Raw genomic sequence first — 23,101 nt, forward strand, 5'->3', positions numbered from 1 at the left:
AATATATAACTAGCTACTTTGTACCTAAGATGGTGCCATTTGGGGCGTCATTGTAAACTTTTGACTGTACCCCTGTACTTCCATACTTGAGTACACCTGACAATAAAGGATACTTTTAATTCTAATTTGACTTCCACCACCTTCCCCTGCAGTCATCTCCTCAAACAGTATCCAAAATAGTATGTGTTAGACAGGAAAATGGCCACAGGAGACACCTCCAATACCTGCCTTCCTCTACTCTGCTTGGGTGTCACCCATGCCATTTCTGCCGACTCAGTCTGCAGCTGCTGTCTGACCATCTCACTGAACGTGCTACCCATGTCTTGCTCAGTATTGCAGACACTACACAGTGAGGTCACTCACAGATCCAGCTCCAAAATGAGCTTCACCTGCAGCTGGAGACACTTCCTGTACACGTGGTCATCAGGGACAACTCAGGTTTCCATGATTTGCCACACAGCACAAAAGGAGCATTTCACAATTGTAAGCTCTCCGCCATGACTTCACTTAAGAGCCTCAGTTACCCCCTTTCATTAGAAAAAAGGCAATTATGCTTATGTAAGAATACAACTGACTTACTTCCCTTACCCTACATTGTTTACTTACATCAGGAAAAAGGAACAGGATTTGGCCATTCAACCCTTGAGCCTGTTTCACCATTCAGTGAGATCATGGTTGATCGTGGCTCCATGGTTTTTAGTCCATATCCCTACACCTATGCTAAATTTATCTAATTCTGACACAGCATCCACTGCCATTTGTGGAAGAGAGTTCCAAACGCTTATCATCCTTTGTTTGTTACTTAACATTGGCCCTGACTTTCATTTAGTCCAATTGTTTCTCAGTTAATCCCTTCCTCCAAATAAAAACATAAATGCAGGAAATTGGGAATTAATGCACTTTTAGTGGTAGTTATGTTGGTGCCAAATTCATGGGTCAAAGGGTTTTTTCTGTGCTGTATGAATGAATCTGTGCCTGTGAATTTTTTAAAATCCAAAATCAATCCACACATGACTTCCCTGTGATGTCACTGTTTGATTTGTTTTCCAAACCAGCAGTCCCCTCTCCAAATCCACTCTGTCAAGATTCCTTCAAGATCGCCACTTTAATGAAAATACCCACCTAGTCTACCAAACACTAAAGAGACTCTTGTTCTGAAGAAAGATCACTGAATTCAAACACAAACTCTGTTTCCCTCCACAGATGCTGCCAGAACCGTTGAGTTTCTCCAGCAATTTCTGTTGCTCCAAAAGATACAAGTCTCGCTTGTCCAACCTGCCCCAAATGTCAATGTGCATGAATGTAATTCTAAATAAACAGATCACTAGGTTATAGAAGATATATGCTACTGGAGTTACCAGTCCCAGCAACCACTGATTTTCTCAGTTCAGACTCTCAGCAACTGCAAAGCTCACCTGACATCAGGCGGTAACATAAATATCCGACTATATGTCCAATTATCCAACACAATCCATCTATAGGCATCATCATTAAACCTATAATAAGGATCCTACAAGTAAAAACACAGGAGTTAGATTTACACTTCTGCAAGTTTTCTTTTGATATTCTTCTAAAATTTGACATAACATCCTTTGGATTTTATTTTAAGGACTGACAATACTTAAAAAATTAATAACAATGGTTGAATTGTGCCAGTGCCTTCCACCCACCACCTCCCCGTGCAAGCTGGCCTCTTCAGTATCGGTTCCGACCCTCCCTCGTGTCAATGTCAGGGCTCAGTGCTAACCACCCAACGCCAGTGTTTCCCCCAGGGTCAGGGCTAACCACCCAAGGCCAGTGTTTCCCCCAGTGTCAGGGCTAACCACCCAACGCCAGTATTTCCCCCAGGGTCATTGCTAACCACCCAACGCCAGTGTTTCCCCCAGGGTCAGGGCTAACCACCCAAGGCCAGTGTTTCCCCCAGTGTCAGTGCTAACCACCCAAGGCCAGTGTTTCCCCCAGTGTCAGTGCTAACCACCCAACGCCAGTGTTTCCCCCAGGGTCAGTGCTAACCACCCAACGCCAGTGTTTCCCCCAGTGTCAGTGCTAACCACCCAACGCCAGTGTTTCCCCCAGTGTCAGGGCTAACCACCCACGGCCAGTGTTTCCCCCAGTGTCAGTGCTAACCACCCAACGCCAGTGTTTCCCCCAGGGTCAGGGCTAACCACCCAACGCCAGTGTTTCCCCCAGGGTCAGGGCTAACCACCCAAGGCCAGTGTTTCCCCCAGTGTCAGTGCTAACCACCCAAGGCCAGTGTTTCCCCCAGGGTCATTGCTAACCACCCAACGCCAGTGTTTCCCCCAGGGTCAGGGCTAACCACCCAACGCCAGTGTTTCCCCCAGGGTCAGGGCTAACCACCCACGGCCAGTGTTTCCCCCAGTGTCAGGGCTAACCACCCAACGCCAGTGTTTCCCCCAGGGTCAGGGCTAACCACCTCCCTGGCCCCGCCCATCCCTTTAAGGTGCTGTGCCCAGGGTAGGCCCCGAGTCCCCGGTCTCACCTGAATGACGCCCCGGGCCAGCAGGGCGCTGTGCACATTCCCGGGGACCGTGGCCCCCGACAGCCGGACGCTGCCGTTCGCGTTGCGGATTTCCCAGCTGCTTCCCGACAAACTGTGAACCTCGGGCCGGAGCGCGGTCCGCTCACAGGCCGCGGCCGCTACCAGCAACAGGGGGAGGAGGACCCGGGCCGGGGCCGGGGCCGGGGAGGGGGAGGCGGCCCGAAGCGGAACCCCAGCCGCCGCCATCGCCTTCGGCCTCGAGAAAACGGTGACCCCTGACCTTGTGGTCACCTCTGACCCCCCCAGGGGTGAGGTCATCGGAGCAGGGTCAGCACTTAGCCCTCAGTGACCCTATAGTTTCTCCAGCACACTCTGCTTCTGCTCCAGCTGTTCTGGTCCAATTTTCCAGAGTTTGATCTTTAGGTCAGCCCAGCGGGGTTATCAGAGTTCATGTAAACATTTCTCCAGTTGTGAGGCAGATACCAATAGTATCTGAGATCCAGATACCTGCCACACACCAGCTGGAAAAAATCTTCCTTAAATTACCTTTAATGTATGGGTCTGATCATTGAGATCGAGCCTGTCTGTACTCTCTCTCCATACTTTTGTACATCAGTCAAGTTCCCTCTGCCTTTGCTCAAAGATAACTGCCTCAGCCTATGTAGTCCCTCTTCAGAGCTGAATTACTCCAGCCCGGGTAACAGCCTGATAAACCTCTTCTACACCCTTTCGAGCACAAATGCATCCTGCCTGGAGTATGATGATCATCACTCTACAGGTGTATTATGTACATTCTTAAACATTTACCATCTCTGGCAATTTTGGTTCATCAGTGCCAGAACAAGGTAACATTCCTTCCTCAGTGTTTTTAGAGTGGAATCTCCCTAACTTAAACAGGTCACAAACTTTCAACACTTTTTAAACCAGATAGTAGAGTTGGCAAATCTGGCTGGGCATAACCCAGAGGGTGTCACCACCTTACAACATCTGCCCTCCCCAAAAACTGCCGTGGGTCACTCTTAATATATCACTCGTTCAAACGTTACCCAGTTTGACTTTCGAAAATCTGGTCTTTCTACCGAACCTGTCCTCACGCCCATTGCCTCCTACTTGGGATTTCAAACTTTTCAGCAGTCGAAACATTTTTTATATTAATGGTAAGCTAAATGATTTGTCAGGCTAAAATGTGCATGGTGGTGGTGGGTGACAATTACTAACTAATAATAAATGCCATATTTATATCATTAAAAGGTACAATCACTGCCACAATTCAGCAAAGGTGTAGAGAATAATCTCTTTAATTAGCAACATAAATTTGTTTTAGGTGCTGTTGAGGGACATTGACAAGATACCAGGGCAAAGCAAAATAAAAGCAAAATACAAAATGGGAAATAAAATGAGGAAATTCAGCAGGTCTCAGACCAGCTGTGGAGAGAAACAAAATTAGTGTTGAGTCCAATGATTGCTGTTTGGAACTGAAGGGGACTAGAATATGGTCTTCATTGAGCTGAGATAGGGGAATTGTGGAACAGATGGTGAGGGTACCCAGTGCAGGGTTTTGGGCGGTGGGAGTTGCAGCCAGCTGAACAGAAAATCAAGACCTTGGTTTGACATCTTACAAAAAGGCATTGCTGGCATGAGATCTGAAATTACATGGTTAGGCAAGACTTAAATTCAATACATTGGTGAGAACAGTAATTAATAGACTGAAAGTCCTTTGGCACATCCTACTACTGCCTTAAAATAAAAGTTATTCAGAAGTATTGAACATCAAGTTCTACATAAAGGCTGACTTCATAAATTTGTATCAGGATACCAGTATTAAAATGTGGTTAAGGATAATGGGAACAAACCCACACCACTAAACTTACTGTTCATTACTTTCTTCAGATTTTTTGAAAACGCAGTCAGTAACAACCTATCTATACTTCAAGGTGGTCAATTTTTGTAGCGTCTAAATTAACACAGGCCATTTCCTGACGACCTTACCTCTGCACTACAAAGAAACCTGGCAGAGTTAGTTTCCCACTTCACACATATTGACACATTTTTGATAACTCGTGAAAAATTATTTCTGATCTATTTGCTTTGCAAAAGACAGCTTGAAATTGAAAACTTCAAAATTTAAGTTTCAGAAACATTTGGAAAATGGACCACAGGGGGACACTTTATTTTACGCCCTACTGCATGATGATCAAGAATTTTACTTCAGTGGTAGGCAAAGTAATGGAAAGGATACTGAGGGATAGGATTTATGAGTATCTGGAAAGACACTGCTTGATTAGGAACAGCCAGCACGGATTTGAAAGGGGTAGGTCTTGCCTTACAAGTCTTATTGAATTCTTTGAGGAGGTGACCAAGCATGTGGAGGAGGGTAGAGCAGTGGATGTAGTGTACATGGATTTTAGTAAGGCATTTGATAAGGTTCCCCATGGTAGGCTTATGCAGAAAGTCAGAAGGTATGGGATAGTGGGAAATTTGGCCAGTTGGATAGAGAACTGGCTAACTGGTCGAAGTCAGAGTTGTGGTAGATGGTAAATATTCAGTCTGGAGCCCAGTTACAAGTGGAGTTCCGCAGGGATCAGTTCTGGGTCCTCTGCTGTTTGTAATTTTTATTAATTGACTTGGAAGAGGGAGTCGAAGGCTGGGTCAGTAAATTTGCAGACGATACGAAGATTGGTGGAGTTGTGGATAGTGAGGAGGGCTGTTTTCGGCTGCAAAGGGACTTAAGATATGGTGCAGAGCTGGGCTGAGGAGTGGCAGATGGAGTTCAACCCTGTCAAGTGTGAGGTTGTCCATTTTGGAAGGACAAATAAGAATGCGGAATACAGGGTTAACGGTAGGGTTCTTAGTAAGGTGGAGGAGCAGACGGCTCTTGGGGTCTATGTTCATAGATCTTTGAAAGTTGCCACTCAGGTGGATAGAGCTTGTAAGAAGGCCAATAGTGTATTACCGTTCATTGGCAGAGGGATTGAATTCAAGAGTCATGAGGTGATGTTGCAGCTGTATAGGACCTTGGTAAGGCCACATTTGGAGTACTGTTTGCAGTTCTGGTCGCCTCACTTTAGGAAAGATGTGGAAGCTTTGGAGAGGGTGCAGAGGAGATTTACCAGGATGTTGCCTGGAATGGAGAATAGGTCGTACGAGGATAGGTTGAGAGTGCTAGGCCTTTTCTCTTTGGACCGGTGAAGGATGAGGGGTGACTTGATAGAGGTTTATAAGATGATCAGGGGAATAGATAGACAGTCAGAGACTTTTTCCCCAGGTACAACAGAGTGTTAAAAAGGGGACATAAATTTAAGGTGAAGGATGGAAGGTATAGGGGGGGATGTCAGGGGTAGGCTCTTTACCCAGAGAGTAGTGGGGGCATGGAATGCACTGCCTGTGGGAGTGGCAGAGTCAGAATCATTGGTGACCTTTAAACAGCAATTGGATAGGTACACGGATAGGTGCTTAAGCTAGGACAAATGTTCGGCACAACATCATGGGCCGAAGGGCCTGTTCTGTGCTGTATTGTTCTATGTTCTAATGCGCTCCTGAGAATGGGTAGCAGCAATTGATTCAACAGCAAGTCTGAAATTAAAATTGAATAAATAGCAATAAAAGAAAGAATTTGCAAGCTCATGTGGTATAGATAGAGAGGGAGAATGGTATTTGTAGCTTTTCCAAAGAGCTAACAGTCGTTATTTTAAATGGCCACCTCCTCAGGCCTACTTTAATAGTCATAGAGATGTAGAGCATGGAAACAGACCCTTTGGTCCAACTCATCCAAGCTGATCAGATATCCTAACCTAATCTAGTCTATTTGCCAGTGGAACGAGTGGAGTGTCAGGCTCCTGGGAGCGGTCATCTACAACAAGTTTTCTTGCACTCTTCATATGGACACACTGGTTATAAAGGCCCTACAACGTCTCTTCTTCCTCAGGCAGCTAAGGAATTTTGGCATGATGGCAAGTACCATTGTCAACTTTAAGTGTGCCATCTACAGCATTCTGTCTGGATGAATCACTACCTGGTATGGCAACTGCACCATTCAAGATCGGATATGGTTACAGAGAGTGGTGAATTCGACCCGGACAATCACAAAAGCCAACCTCCTATCTACAGAATCCATCTAACCAGGCCTGCTATCAAGGAAAGGCTGCCAGCATTCTCAAAGATCCATCCCACCCTGGCAATGCTTTTCTACAACCTCTACCATCAGGGAGAAGGTACAGAGGCCTGAACACACATGACAGCCAGTTTTGTAACAGTTTCTACCCTACTGTTGTTAGAATACTGAATGGACACTCAAACTCAACATTTGCCTGTACCTGTATTTTTGTTTTTGCCACTGTTTACCTACAATTTATTTATTAATGCTACTTAATTATATGATCTGCCTGTATTGCTCGCAAGACAAAGCTTTTCAATGTGCCTCAGTATATGTGACAATAAACTCAGTTCAACGGCCTCTCACTCTCTCTAAACCCTTTCTATTCATATATCCATCCAGATGCCTTTTCAATGTTGTAATTGTACCAGCCTCCACCAGTTCCTCTGGCAGCTCATTCCATATACGCACCATCGCCACATGAAAAAGTTGCCCCTCAAGTCCCTTTTATATATTTCCCCTCTCACCCTAAACTTATGCATCCTAGTTCTGGACTCCCCCACCCAGACGAAAAGACTTATCCATGCCCTTCATGATTTTAGAAATCTCCATAAGGTCACCACCCTTAGCGCCCAGGCTCCAGGGAAAATAGCCCCAGCCTATTTAGCCGCTCCCTATAGCTCAAGCCCTCCAACCTTGGCAACATCCTTGTAAATCTCTTTTAAACCCATTCAAGTTTCACCTCCTTCTGATAGAAGGGAGACCAGAACAGCATACGATATTCCAAAAGAGGCCCAACATTGGTTGACAATCTTTTGAGTAAAGAAATGTTTCATCAGTCCTAAATGACCTATGCAGTATTTTGAGACTGTGACCTTTGGTAATAGACTCAATCGAGGGGGGAAAACATCCTCCTTGCACCTAACTTATCTAGTCCTTTTTGACTTTCATACATTTTAATCAGATCCGTTCTCTTTCCTCAACACCAGTGAATATAGACCCAATTCACCCAATTTCTCATCAAAATCTATGGATTCATGACAACCAAAGTCTGCCTGCCAATATAACTCACTGACTTAAATATAGTCCCCAGACACAGGTATGAAGAGCAAGTAAAAACAGGTGAAGTGCAGAAATGATCTGAGGTAGGTGTTTATGCATGTGTGTAGATAAACTGAAAGAGCAGTGTGTCAGTTAGGTACTGAAGAGTAGAACACAAAATCATTGCCCTATTTTTGAACAATGCATGACCTCAATTCTGTAGGATTTGTATTTAGGGGCAGTACCAAGTGAAATGTACATGGCCGCAGCGCACTAAACACTTCTAATCTGAAACAATTTTAAAAGAAAATTTGCACTATTCTCCAATTCTTCAACTACGATAAATCTGAAGCTCTTCTTGCTACACAAGAGTGAGGGAAAAACAAACATGGAATGCAAATAGCAGTGGACTTGCAAACAAATGTATGAAAGAATTCAACAGTGTTTGCAAACACCAAGAAGTCTATCACTGCTAATTTAACTACAGCATTGTTGGTTTGGAATTGGGAAAGTAGAAGGATTAAACTAGGACTTCAAGGAATATAATCAAACAGTAAATTGTTATCAAGAGAAACCCATTCTAATACTAAGAATGTACAGGAAGATCACATTTAAAATAAATGAAATCTTGGAACATCAAGATCACTACCATTTATTATAGAAAGTCAAGGTAAGGGCAAGTGATTTATTGTGTTAAGTGATGTGTTGCTGAGAAAATTCAATTTCTGGGATGCTATGCAAAATTTGAGAAGTAAATAGGATTTGGTGTGGAATTTTGCACAGCATTAATTGAATTGTTTAGTTATGTTACAAACCATTAAATTATTCACATTTTTCCAAACTAAGTGCTCAGATTATTCTTAGCTATCCTACAATCACAGATCATTATCTAGTTTGGAACAAGTATTATTGACAAAGTTTACATTAAAGCATAAACTATATAAATGCCACGGCCAAAATTAGCAGGTTATAGTTTCCATTTTAAAGTCAGACAAATAAAACATGCCAAATTTAAGTCAAAAATCAATTGTTAATACAGTTTTGAAACCCTTGCTGAATTTTCATTTTGGTGGTATTTCAATTACTACACCTTCAAAATTGTATAGGTTTGTGACTTTAAGAGGTTACAAATCCCTGAATCTAAACAAATGTAAACTTTGGAAAAATTTAAAAGGACAATTAAAAAGTAATCCTCCTTTATCCAATGAAAATTAGACTTCAGACTATAAAAACTCAAATGCCAAGTGGTAGGTGAGTGGGGAAGACTGTGGGGAAGTTTGAATTTCAGGTTCCAGCTCCTAACTTCCATTTACCAAGTCATCATTCAGCAGATAAGAGTTAGTCTCTCAAGAAAGGGCAGCATACTATTGAAACTAGAGATAATCCCATAATGTAGTTTTGAATAGCTATATAAAAACATTATTCTTAGCAGCACGTGCGACATATCATTTAAACAGTACACACTGCAATCATGTAAGCATACATCTGCCCATTAGTTTCTAACTACTTTTTTTGGCAAAGGTAAAAATCAATGTTACCACACATTAAGCATGACCTTAATCTAGAACAAGAGCCATAATACAGGATTAAGAAATTTCACACCACTAGTTGGAATTGCTTGGCAAAATATTTCAAATTGCACTCTTACAATCAGTGAGGCTCCACTCCATGTTTACAAATCTCAAATGCTCCACACTAAAGATACACAAGCTAAGAAAGCAAATTGTACTGCATTCATTCAGGCTGCTCAAAAATTGGTTTATGCAACTTTATTAAAAAGAAAAACCGAATGAATATGAGCTATTAGTTGATCAGTCAACCAAAAGATTTGAATCATAATTCAGTGCCATATAAGTGTGTTCTGGATAACAGATTAACTAATAGCTGTAATTTTGTTTTTAAAAGCAGTACTATAAATGAAATTTACAAAAATGATCTGAGCTAATCCATTTGGTAAGGTAGAGAGACAGTAACTTCCATTTTCATTCTGCGCAAAACCAACAAAAACCTCAAGTCATTCCTTTTATTAACATGCATAAAATACAGCCAATATTTTAATTAATGCTGACACTATGACATCCTGTACCAATCCACCATTGATAACAAAGTTATGAGCATAAAGTAAATAGGTAATTTTATCTGGGGAAAATGAAAAATGTTGTCCAACGAAGCAGCAATCCTTTAAGAGTGGAGTTTAATTGCTGACTTGTTCAATTTCAGATTAAAAATCACCACTGTTACAGCAATGAGGAATGCTTTTAGTCTCATAACCAAGTTATTGTGAAAGTATTGGCCACTTAACACATGCTCCATTTATAAGGGAGGTCAGAGTTTCAGATGAATGATGAAACTACATTAAAAATTCAGAGTGCTGGTCTTGTCGAAGCAGAAGTACTAAATTGCCTTCAAGAGCACGTGGATGGGGGATGAAAGATGTGATCTTATAAGGGGGCAGCCAAATAGAAAACCAAAAATCAGTAATTTAAAGTTTATTCCAGCTATAACGTAAGATATTTGAATTCCAAGGTATCACATTGCATATTTCTGAGTCCATTCCCGGGCTAGTTTGTTATACCTGCAAATGGAGGAAGAAAAAAAGATGTTAAACTCCTTTGCAATAAATTTGCAGTACACACTAAACCTTTTCTGGTTTTAGATGTGGACACAAGCATATTGGTCAAAATAACAAATTTAATCTTCAATGTTAAGCACAACTGAACAGAGATTCAATGGTCAGCCATGTAGACACTTGGAAGCAGAAGATTAGGGTCAGTCAAAATACATTATTTTCCCTCCACTATAGGTTACACTTCTGACAGAATGAGAAAAGAGGGATGTGATAGTACCATGTCTGCACCCCATCCATCCCAAAATGGGTTTAGTGGGAGCCTAGAATTGCTAACTGAGAAGGTAATTACACTTCAGTGTGACAGATATCAAAGCCATTTACAAACAGAAGTGACAAAGCTGCACTTTAGCCAGCAGCTCACTCTGCACCTCATGTTTCAAATCAGATGATTATGTAAGACTATCCAGAAATTAATTTCTCAATCAAAACACAAAAATTGCTCCATTGCTAATCTTTCTCTAGCAAGATTACATTTTCAAGCTCCCATTTCTCCCTTACTTAATTCAATAAAATTTACCCCGTATAATTCCGTGGTTTTCAAAATAAATATAAAAAAGGCCATACAATTCTCCATCTCTGGATATCTGTCTCCATTTTTAGAACTAAGATATTGTAGTTCTTGAAATTTCAGTGTTCACTCGAGTATAAAATGTAGAACTCTCTGCGCATTTCTCCTAATAGTGAAGTCAAGATATTGCTGCAATTTTTTCATACACATGCATCCATTTGGAAACTACGCATCTCTGAATCTGCAGGCCCAGTTATACATAAAATGTTATTTCACTGGTACGTTGAAGTCTGTGATTTTACCCTGAATATCATGATAATTACCCTTTAGTCATGTGACTAAACTGTAACTTCACGTAAATGCAACATTTCCTCTCAGGAAAAGGAAGTATACAAGTTACAATATTGCCATCTTGTTGCCAAAACCACAAAACTTTAAAAAAAAATCCTCACAAGCACTGGAATATTATGGAGCAAAATTAGATATAAGGAGATATTGGGCCAGATGATTTAAAAACCTTGGTCAAGTAGGTAGATTTTAAGGAAGCAAGAATGGTAGAAAGTTAGTCAGTGTAGAGAGGGGGATTCCAGAGCTGAAGGCTAAGATTTAATTTCAGCATGCTCAAGTGGCCTTAGTTAAGCACATCTGGAGGGCTAGGAGAAAATGAGGACTGCAGATGCTGGAGATCAGGAGTAGAGAGTGTGGTGCCTTTCCAGCAAAGCTGATCCGGAGTATAAGGGTCATAAAGGAACAGGAATTAATTTGAGGGCATAATTTCAATCTCAAATTTACAGAGGGTAGATGTGAGATACCTTCCAGAAGAGCCTGAGAATAGTCAAGTCGAGAGCTAGGGAAGTTCACAGCAATGATGCAAATATGACCAGAAGCTCACCATGGGCCAAATATGACAGCAAGGCTTCGACAGTGGTTTAGTCTCCAAATGTTATAAGGAATAAGAATTTGTAACAAATGAACAGAAAGCAACAGCTTTGATTTCCCCAAGTGTTGGAAATTTCTCATCTATTACCAGATATTAATAAATTATCAAACTGTGAAGGAGTAGAAAAAGCTGGTGGTGCAATGTTAGATGTCAGTTCATAGGAATCTTTTTGCTTCAGGTTCAGGATATAGGAACTGAGGACATTGTTGTTAGGTTTGTAGTTGACACAAAGATAGGTTGAAAAAGCAAGAAGCTGCAGAAAGACTTTGACAGGTTAGGAAAGTGGACAAAGTAGTGGCAGATGGAATATAATGTGGCAAAGTAATTCAGTAGAGGCATACATTATTTTCTAAATGGGGAAAGGCTTCAGAAATCTGAAGCATAAAGGGACTTGAGAGTCCTAGTTCAGGATTCTCTTAAGGTTAATATACAGGCTCAGTTGGTGTTTAGAAAGGCAAATGCAATAATTTAGAAAGGCAAATCCACTGAGAAGTTACAAAGTAAGAGCAGCATTGTATTGCTGAGACTGTATATGGCTCTGGTAAAATTACATTTGGAATATTGTGAGCAATTTAGGCCTCTGCATCTTAGGAAGGATATGCTGGCCTTAGAGTTGGTCGAGAAGTGGTACAAGAATAATCCTGGAGATGAAGGGCCTGTCATATGAGGAGCAGGTGACGACTTTGGGTCTGTATTCAGGGTTTATAAGGATATTTTGGGGGGGGGGGGAAGAAAGAGATCTCATTGAAGGTTATGCAATGCTAAGAGACCTCTAGATTTGCTGGGTTTCTCCAGCACTTTTTAATATAAGATTTCCTGTACCCATAAGTTTTGCATTTACTTAGCAGACTTAAAATTTTTAAGAATTCGACAAGATATCTACTCCAGTATTACCTACCATCCTACACAATCCAGTTGACACCGCCAAAAACCATAGAATCCATTACCTTGCGGTGGTTGGTTAGCTCAGCTGGTTAGAGCGTGGTGCTAATAACGCCAAGGTCGTTGGTTCAATCCCCACGCTGATCATGTGCAGCGCTCGTCTCGTCAGCTGTGCTGTGTCAAGGTTTGTCGTGGCTTTTAAGTGGGCGGCACGGTGGCACAGTGGTTAGCACTGCTGCCTCACAGCGCCTGAGACCCGGGTTCAATTCCCGACTCAGGCGACTGACTGTGTGGAGTTTGCACGTTCTCCCCGTGTCTGCGTGGGTTTCCTCCGGGTGCTCCGGTTTCCTCCCACAGTCCAAAGATGTGCGGGTCAGGTGAATTGGCCATGCTAAATTGCCCGTAGTGTTAGGTAAGGGGTAAATGTAGGGGTATGGGTGGGTTTCGCTTCGGCAGGTCGGTGTGGACTTGTTGGGCCGAAGGGCCTGTTTCCACACTGTAAATCTAATTTAATCTAAAAAAAAACACTAACTAGACTCCATGTAGACAATCATTGGTCATCCTCAGGGTCTTTAGGTTAATCTAAAGCACAGCACTAAAAGGATTCAATATGTCGATTCCAGTTAATATCCATGTCAGGCACTATCAATTAGTATTAGCTCAGGCTCGTCTAACCCCTTCCTATTTTGTACCAATATCCAAATAAATGCCTGCATGAAAGTGCTGACCAACATCTGGACATTAAAATGGTAAAGGGTGGTCCTTTGACAGCACTTTTTTTGCATTTGCTACTGGAACATGTCATACAGTTTGGGAAGTTTTGGACAACTGATAGCATTAAAGCAATGAGGCTAATAGAACCTGTTCCCAATAGGAATACCTTGAAGCAAATTAGTGAGTGAATTGATCCGCTTTACAATTCCATATCAATTTCATAAATCAAATGTGTTAAAATAGCAATCCTGACTTTGTTCAATTTCAGCAAAACATCAGATTCCCAGAGTATCCAGTTCTAGCAAATGTACAAGCTAGCTTCTTCAGGACCTTCTGAGGCAGTTCTTGCTTTCAATAAAGGCTCACCTTCAGAGAAAGCTGCTGTCATGGGCTTTGTGAATCTTACTTCAGTTTTGGATGAGCAAATCAGTCAGGTGACTTCCATGACCTGTTTCAATTCTTCTTGGAATTTTAAAATGAATAAACACTCAAAACCTATAACATCACAACTAGTATCTCTTCTACAGCATTCTCAAAATCAGAGCATGCATCCTCTTTTTCAGCCCTTAGACCATAGCAGCAGTCTCTACTTCGAAAGCCATGCAGAACATTAATGAACTGATGGCTAGTTGAGCACCAAGGCTTTCAAAATCTTTGAATTTGGTTTAGTTTAGACAACAAGGTTGGGAAGCCTTTCCTAGTATAACAACTGATAATCATAAATAGAACTTTACACTGCTTATCTGAGTACTATAAATGGTATACAACTAGCACAGAGCATTGCCTGTCTTCAATATTCCACTGGAAGATTTGCTGCCTGGAACAAGGTCTTTTGAAGACAGCTGCAGAGTGGCATTGGTAGTCCTCAACAATTGCCTACCAGTACTTGTAGACATACCAAAAAACCTCAAATATATTTTGACCAACCTTAATGTACAGAGTAGAGCCACAAAAATGTCGAAGTTAGTTAAGAGGATGAGCATTTAGAAATGGTTGCACAATTAACACAGATCGCACTTTAACGATCACTTGAATAGGTTAACTGGAAATGGCTGCAATCAGAACATACCATATGAACAGTTTAGGAACCTTAATCTAGGAATTGTTACTTGGCACACTGACAATTAAACAAAACTTAGAAAACTTTTATTGCATTTTAGATCTTAAGTAGACTGTTGAGAACATACTTTTCTCTCATTTTAATTTGAGATCATGCAGACATAACAGTAATCCACAACAGCTTTCAGCATGAAAGTGATGACTGATAGCAATGAAGGAGTTAGTATACCTGAAGAATACATTAAGTGCATTAAAATAGTCTACTATTTCAAAAACTGAATTTTGTGCAAAATACCCATTTGGGAGTGCAAATAAATATTGGAAAACTGCACATTTGAAATGCTAATTCAAAGTTTGATACTGAAAATGCAACTTGCAAGAATACTCACTTATCCCTATCTGTTTTGTATATACGTGCAATCTCTGGCACTAGCGGGTCCTCAGGATTTGGATCACATAACAGTGAACAAATGGACAATAGTACTGCAAAATAAATATCAGCAATTCAAATTTTTTTTCTATAAACATTCACCCTTCTGAAACACAGTTATTTTACTCTAGTTTGAAGTCACCTGCCTCTGAATGAGACAAGACGCATAACAACTTTGAATATTGAGTCTTCAGTTTGTCAAAGGTTAACATTTACCACATCGGTATTTGGAGAAATTATACTCGGAAAAATTAGAAAACTGAAATTTGAATTAATACTACTCAACATTCTTTTGAAGGTTTTTGCTTTCAAAGTAATAAAACACATGAAGATATGATACCACAGATTTCACTAGTAAGCATTCACCATGTGCAATTACTCAATTACAAACTGTCCTAGAAGGATAAATTCTACTGCCCATGTACTGGATATGATTTTCCTAAAGCTTCTTTTGCGATAAAATTGCAACTTGAAATTATTTGTGCCAAGATGCTTATAACCATGACAGTTCACAGCCCAATACAACTTTGCACCAGGTTCCACCAAAACACGGGTCTGAATGAATCTACATATTATACATCTCATGTCTTCTTTAGCTTCACACCTTTTTGCATTTCCATATTTAAGATACCATAAGTAGATCTAAAATGTGAAGTATCAGATGACCACCTAACTTTGCACAAATCTAATTAAAACTCACAGAAGTACCCAATGCAATGTGGTTATCCCTTCAACTGCCTATCATGAAATTAATCTTTTGGTTGTAAACTAGAATGTGCTTTCACCAGAGTTCTGATTTTTAGCTTGTTTTAGAATTGTGAAAATACGAGGAGCCATGAAGTGGCAAACAGAATTAAAGAAAATCTCAAGGCTTTTCATAAGTCTTTAAGGAACAAGAGGTTAGCTAGGGAAAGGGTTGGTCCACTCAAGGATAAAGGAGAGAATTTATGCATGGAGCCAATGAAAGTGGGTGAGGTCCTTAGATACTTTGCATTAGTATTCACAAAGGAAGAGCACTTGGTAAATGGTGAGTCCAGAGAGGGGTATCTTGATATTCTAAGGAATGTTGGTATATAAAAAGTTGTTGGGTGTTTTGAAAATTATTACTGTAAACAAGTCCCCAAGATCTGACGGGATCAATCCCAGAATATTAACTGAGGGGAGGAAGGAAATTGCTGGGACCTAGTAATCTTTGCATCCTCTTCAGTCACAGGTGAAGTCTCAGAGGACTAGAGACTAGTTAATGTTATTTCTTTGTTTAATGATTTGGAAGATAACGTAGTGGTTTGATTAGTAAGTTTGTAGAAAACAGAAGTTGGTGGAGCTGTGGATATGGAGGAGAATTGCGAGAGGATACAGCAGGATATAGACAGCCTGGAAAGTTGTGCAGAGAAGTGGCAGATGGAATTTAATCTGGGCAAATATAATAGCAATGTTTAAGAGGTAGCCTGACATATGAAAAGCAGGGAATAGAGGGATATGGACAGTGTCGAGTCAAAAGGTTTTCTTTATTTAGAAAAGCATAAAGTGTCAGTGCAGGCTTGTTGGGGTGAAGTGCTGTGCTGTACTGTACTATTCTTTGTTCCAATTATAATCCTTATGCCATGCTACTTCATGTAGTATGTCAAAATCCTTTGAGTCTTTGTGATGTCCTCACAGCTTATCTTCCAACTTAACTTTCTACTATCAGCAAATATAGATGCATACATAATGCTGGATCTTTATTGTTATAAATTGTAAGTAAAAATCCACATACTATTCCTTGCAGTGCACCCTCTAGTTAATAGCAGTCCTCCTTTGTTTTGTTCATTAATCAATTTTTAATTCATGTTCATACATTACCTGTCCCACGAGCACTACATAATAATCTCATGTTGCATAATATGAAATGATTTTTTTCCAAATGCACCACATCCTCTGGTTTCAGCACTACATATTGACAGAACACCACAATGTTTAAACCATTACTGTTGGAACATCTTTCATGTACTGCTTATTGCAATGTGCAGGTTAAACTGTCTGAATGGGAAGGTGGTTTTAGTGTTCAAAAAGTAAATAATTGTGATACAGTGCATGTTTGAGGGAGCTGGATATTGTTTAAGGGCAGCTGGATTATTAGTTTTAAATAATGTTTACTTAGAATGGAGGAAAATTAAAATCCAAAGGTTGAATCAAGGATTTGGAAAGCACAGGTGAGAGACTGAACCTAGAGGACAGGTTAGATAGATTGGGCCTGTACTCATTGAAGTACTGGAACAAAGGTACAGGAGTAGGCAATTTGGTTCATGTTCTGGAATTTAGGGGAGAGATAATCTCTCTCTAGATTTGGAGGCTTGACAGAGGTGAGAGGAAGTTTCACCTCGAGGAGAAAACTGAGCTATTGAACACAATTTCAAAATCAAAATCAGGACTTTTCTAGTTGATATGGAGATAAAGAAATTCCTGGGAGTGATTGGAATTCTCTTCCCCCCCAAATGAACAGGTGGTGGTTGGGAGATTTAATATAACCAAGCCTGAGTTATTGACAAGGGCTTTTTGATGCAGGAATTTTGTTTTCTCTGAAGGGATGCAAAGGCACAGGAAGGAAAGTGACAGTTACTCAGAGCAGCCATGGTCTTAATGAATGACAGAAGTTGAAGGGTTGAATGATCCAATCCCATTTCTTACATTGTGTTTTTATGACAGGTTGAAAATAAAAATAAAAATTGCTTCCTGTCCCTAGGCCCTGAAAAATGTACAAAACACACTTGTTCATTCAAGATCAAAATGTCTCTGTAGTTAGTTGCAAGTGGAGAGACATATCTGCAATCTCGCTATTTTTACAGTATGGTGAGCCATTAGTTATCAGCTTCACCTCAAACTTTGGTGTCTCAGTTATCAGGTACCTCATGGCTGCGAAGGAGGGGAAGACAGACTAGAAACTGGGAAGCACCAAAGAAGTTTAATATTGCCAAAAGGAGATGAGAGGAGTAAGACTTCATGTCTTCAAGTACCGTTGAACATACTAAAATGAAGGCACAACAGATGGAGCTATTTGTTAGTTCTTGAATCATTTAAACAGAGGGGTCAAGTAAATGTTATAATGTGTGTATGCTTGTCCCTTTATGACAAGGTGCAACTTTTGCAGAATCCTGCCACAGGTTGCGATGCAGATCTAAGCCCTGGCTTTACTTAATCAACAAATCAATTAAGTGTTTGTGACATATTAAAGTGACAAGTTGAGAACTGAAAGTAGAATATCCTAGTTTTGAGGATCATCATTTTAAGAATGTCAAACTTAACTGTAAGTGCACCTAATTTACGAGTTATTCAGTTGTGCTTGTTTGTTTAGACTTACTTGGCTGTGGTTGCTGAAGCTGAAAAAGATAGTGGAAGTCAAGGCTACCAGTCAAATTAGAAGAATGACCTAGTCAGCTGAGATAAAACAAACGTGCCTATACATTTGCCTAGGTTGGAATAAATTTGTTTATGATTAGGTGCAACGGATCAGTGATCTGCTAAAGAATTGTGCAACGCCATACGATTAGACTAGGTATAAGGAAAGATTTATTGTAATTAAAGTAAGAGCCTTTGTAAAACATTCCATAGTCCTTTACAAAAGTCTCTAACATTCAATTAATATTTCTAGAAACCATCTCTGAAGAAAAATAATTTAAATTAGATGCAAAAGAGACCAAATTAATTTGTTCCCATAAACTGGTTGCAGGTAATGAATGGAAGTTTCACCTCAACCATTTACTAACTTTTACGAACTTGATTTATAACCATTAGCCATTTTATTTGGTTCAGTTTAGGGATAACTGAAAGTAGCTGAAAAGTCACTCATTATTTCACCATAACAAAGTTTTCACCCAGCTTGTTGCAATTTTAAAAATTATGGGGAAAGGAGGTTGATAAAGGTGTTCCCAAAATTAAACTGTTTAATAAAGTTTATCCTTTGAAAAGCAACATTTAAAGTTTTAAACATTGAAGGAAAGTTGACCAGAAACTGCAATGCAAACTACCAACCAGAAAGACAAATCCAGATAGCAAAATAAAATTAGGACAAAATATTAAAGTTACTATTTTAATGGTTATATTAACTGAACCCAGAGTTAGTGAAATGTATTTTCACCATTAACAAACAATCCGTTTTGGTTCAGCACAGCCAAATGAAAGAGAGGGTTCCTTCAGCTTTGACAGGGCACACATTGGCACAGGTGAAAGGCTACTGCAAGTTTTAGAAGCTTTTCCCTTTTCCTGATCAGAAAGGATGGCTCAGCAGACTAGTACAGGACTCCACAAACTCATCCAAACAGGTTTGCAAGCAATTAAAGCCAATAAACTCAATTTATCTCATCTCATAAAAGCCTTGCTTGGATGTTTTTCCGAGGTTATTTGACAGTTTGGAATCAGCAGGTAACTTATAGACATGAAATAATTGACCTCATTCCTTGGTGAACCCTGTTTAAACCAAAGTGTCCAAACAATTTGATATCTTCCAGTATAGTTCAGAAATATAGTTATGTTGTCCCACGCTTACTTTTTCCAACTTGCATTTAAAAATACTGCCAATGCAGAAAAATGACCAAGAATCTGCTTCCAGCAATTCAAATAATTCCCTTCATTATCTGTTTACTTTCTTTTTACAACCAGAAATCAGCAGGGAAAGCTCAAAAACAGACAAGCAATTGTTGCAGACTCTTAGCACTTTTCCCAAGAACTGCTACTCAACAGATTGTGTTCGCAAAAAGTAACAAATAATTAGTTTCACTGTACCTTTAGAAATAGTTAAAGCAGGGGACCACTGTGATCTTAGAATATCAAGACAGATGCTGCCATTACTGTTAATATTTGGATGATAAATTCTTGTAGTAAACGCAACCTGCAAGAAAAAAAGTTTTATTCAACCTGCACCAGAGACAATAGCGCATTCGCAAAATTTAGTCTGTTACTAATTTGATAAAAACAATGAATCAATGCCAAAACATTATGCAATCGTGAAAATTAAAAAGGCTCATGAACACTTGATAAAAAGCACAATTCAGCAAGCTAAAAATGTGAGTTGTGAAATGGTAGATAAATCAGAAGAACTGAAAAAGGAGAAAAATCTGCAATTAACCCCAATTAAGAATGATCCTTGGTAGAGAAGTTAGAAGAGTAACCTTAACTAGGAAACACTTAGCCTCCAGTCTTAGGAAGCAGGCAACCTGTTCCTCTTGCAGCTAAGGAATGAAATTAAATCAATAGCAAGTAATGATATAGAGGTGGAAAGTGCAGATCTGTCTGGGTAGAGATGAACTGCAAAGGAAATAAAGATCTTTTTTGGGAGATGTGTACAGGCCTCTTTGCTGTAGTTAAGATGTGGGAAAGAAAATAAATCAGGAGATAGAATAGGCACATGAGAAAGGCATTATTACAATACGCAGGTGGACTGGGTAATTCCGGTTGATAGCGGATCAGGAGGAAAATAATTTGCGTAAATGTCTACATTATGATTGTTTGGAGGAGCCTACATTTGAACACACCAGGGGACAGATAATTCTGTATGTGGTGATGTTTAATAAGACTGACTTCATTAGGGAGCTTAAAGTGAAGGATCCCCTACATAAATCAAGCTCATCTAGAGTTTGAGGGGGTAAAGTTGGAATTAGTTGTAAAGGAAAGATATGAGGGAAGAGCTGGTCAGAGTCAGAGAGATGTAAAGCATGGAAACAGACCTTTCAGTCCAACCTGTCCACGCCGACCAGATATTCCAACCCAGTCTAGTCCCACCTACCAGCACCCAGTCCACATCTCTCCAAACCCTTCCTATTCCTATACCCATCCAAATGTTTCGTGGGGTATTTCAGGAGGCACAGCAGAAATTCATCCCAAGGAAGAAGAAAGATACTGACATGCAAGGCAACCATGGCTGACAATGGACATCAGGGACAGCACAAAAGAGGAACATAAATGTGGTGAAGAGTATTGGGAAGCCAGATGATTGGGAAGTCTTTTTTAAAAAAAAATTCAGAAGATAATGAAAGCCACAAACAGGAGATGAAATATGAGAGTAAGCTAGTAATATAAAATACAATTGCCACAGAATTTTTTAGATGTCTAAAAAGTTAGAGGGAAGTAGGAATAAATGTTTCCCAGTAATCTAATAAGGCTGGAGAATTAGTAATAAGGAACACAAATGAAAGAAACCGAATAAATATTTTGTAGTCTTCACTGTGGAAGATAGAACTTCTCGCGAATCAGAGGGCAGAGAGGAGTATAGTGGGCATCACTAAGGAAGTGATGCTAGGGAAACAAATATCTGAAGGTGGATAAAACACCAGACCACATGGGCGACACCTCAAGTGTTCTGAAGGAGATAGCAGAGGCAATGCAGTGATCTTTCAGGAACCACTGGAGTTAGGAAGGTTCCCAGCAGACTGGAAAACAGCAAACGCAACACCCCTTTTAAGAAGGGGAGGCAGAAAACAGGAAACCAAAAGCAGTTAGGCAAAAGTGGTACTTAAGATGTTGGACAAGATTAGAGTGGTGCTAGAAAAGCACAGTAGGTCAGGCAGCATCCGAGGAGCAGGAAAATCAATGTTTCAGGAAAAAGCCCTTCATCAGGAATGAATGGCTGAAGATTGCATTTGGAATATTGAGAGCAGTTTTGTGCCCCACTAATGGATAGATTAGGCTTTTCCTTGGAACAATGGAGACTGAGGCAGGACAGGACAGATGTATGAAATTATAAGTGGCATAGACAGAAAGGAACTTGTCCCCTTCGTGAAAGGGTTAATCTCAAAGAGGCATAAACTGACAGGAATTTTACAAGTCCTAAGAGGAATGCTTTCTTCCTTTAGGGTGGTGAGAATCTGGAACACAATGAGGCAGAAACTCTCATCATTTATGCGGTATTTAGATGTGCATATTCCAAGACATGCAAGCCAAGAACTGGAAAATGGGATCAGAATAATAAGCTGCTTATTTTTGACTGGCAGACTGGAGTGTGCCTTTTTCTGTGCTGTGGACCTCTGACTGCACTATTTATTAACAGCTCTCTACCTATCCCACCACCTTACATGACTTTTCCATATATATTCACAGGTCTTGGGTTACTTTATTTTGTTCATGTGTGAGGTATTGGTGTTGCTGGCTGGGCTCATTTGTAGTTGCCTTTGAGATAGTGGTCGTGAGCTGGTTCCTTGAACAGCTGCAGTCCAAGTGGAGTAGGTAGACCCACTATGTCACTAGGAAGCAAATTCCAAGATTTTCACTCAATCACATTCAAGGAATGATGTTTTATGTCCAAGTGACAATTTCGGATGGCTTGAAGTGGAACTTGCAGGCTATCCTTGTGCTTGTGATTGAAGCAGTCATGGGCTGGAAAAGTGCTGTAGAAGGATTATTGGCAAATTTCTGCAGTGCATCATATAGATTGTACACACTGCTGCTGCTGAGTGTCAGTGGAGATGGGTCACACAATCTGAAATGTTAACTCTTTCCCCCCACAGATGCTACCAGACCTGCTCAGTTTTTCTAGTTGATTTATGATTTTGTTCTGATTTCCAACATTTGCAGTTCTGTTTAACTCATTGCAACATCTGAGCTACCATGATGCCGAGGGGTCAGAGTGATTTAGTAGTCATTTCAGAGACATTTTTGATATATGGTAATGTGGCTAGAGTTTCTGGACACATTGTGTCTGCTGTTTATGAATTGGTAGATTATGTTTATTGGGTATCTGTTCTTCTTGAATATGCTCTTCAAGAATGGGGACTCAAAAGACATAATCCACCAATTCCTAAACAACAAAAGCAAACAAGCAGAAAATGTGCCCAGAAACTCTAGCCACATGACCATAAAAAGACATCTCTGAAATGACTACCAGACTACTCCGACCCTTTGGCATCATGGTAACCCACAAACCTACTAACACACAAACAGCGGCAGCTGAACCCTATACCAACAACCAGTAAAATGAATGTCATTTACAAAATACCATACAAGGACTGTAACAAACACTACATCGGAAAGACAGGCAGAAAACCGGGTTACATGAACACCGACTTGCCACCAAAAGACATGACCCACTATCATTAGTATCCTTATATACAGACGAAGGTGGTCACCACTTTGACTGGGACAACACATCCATCCTGGGACAGGCTAATCAGAGACACGCATGGGAACTCCTAGAGGCCTGGCATTCAAACCAGAACTCCATCAATAAACACATCAATTTGGACCCCATTTACCAACCTGAGAAAAAGAACCAGAAATATCTCACCCACCTTAAGAGACTAAGACACAAATAGAAAGCAGGACAACACCAGCACTTCAC

The 23,101-nt window shown here is 40.3% G+C and overlaps 2 protein-coding genes and 1 non-coding gene across 4 annotated transcripts in view; 1 reads left to right on the forward strand and 2 right to left on the reverse strand.

Moving 5' to 3' along the window:
* The window catches only part of manba (mannosidase, beta A, lysosomal), a 101,450-nt gene extending 98,511 nt beyond the window's left edge, over nucleotides 1–2,939 (reverse strand). The window contains exons 1-2 of the mRNA XM_060851655.1: nucleotides 2,501–2,939; nucleotides 1,416–1,510 (exon numbers count right to left, since the gene is read on the reverse strand). Of these exons, the coding sequence (XP_060707638.1) occupies nucleotides 1,416–1,510; nucleotides 2,501–2,818 (413 nt within the window). The 5' untranslated portion in view covers nucleotides 2,819–2,939. The remainder of the gene's footprint in view (nucleotides 1–1,415; nucleotides 1,511–2,500) is intronic.
* Nucleotides 2,940–9,643: 6,704 nt separating this feature from the next.
* LOC132833457 (ubiquitin-conjugating enzyme E2 D3) overlaps nucleotides 9,644–23,101 on the reverse strand; it is a 31,482-nt gene continuing 18,024 nt past the window's right edge. For both annotated transcript variants that reach the window (XM_060851768.1, XM_060851770.1), the window contains 3 exons: nucleotides 19,555–19,660; nucleotides 14,756–14,849; nucleotides 9,644–10,209 (listed from right to left, as the gene is read on the reverse strand). In XM_060851768.1, the coding sequence (XP_060707751.1) occupies nucleotides 10,164–10,209; nucleotides 14,756–14,849; nucleotides 19,555–19,660 (246 nt within the window). In that variant the 3' untranslated portion in view covers nucleotides 9,644–10,163. The remainder of the gene's footprint in view (nucleotides 10,210–14,755; nucleotides 14,850–19,554; nucleotides 19,661–23,101) is intronic.
* Nucleotides 12,667–12,740, forward strand: trnai-aau (transfer RNA isoleucine (anticodon AAU)). The gene has a single exon. It is a non-coding gene; the product is annotated as a tRNA-Ile (tRNA).

Source organism: Hemiscyllium ocellatum, chromosome 36, assembly GCF_020745735.1.
Source record: "Hemiscyllium ocellatum isolate sHemOce1 chromosome 36, sHemOce1.pat.X.cur, whole genome shotgun sequence".
Taxonomy (NCBI): Eukaryota; Metazoa; Chordata; class Chondrichthyes; order Orectolobiformes; family Hemiscylliidae; genus Hemiscyllium; species Hemiscyllium ocellatum.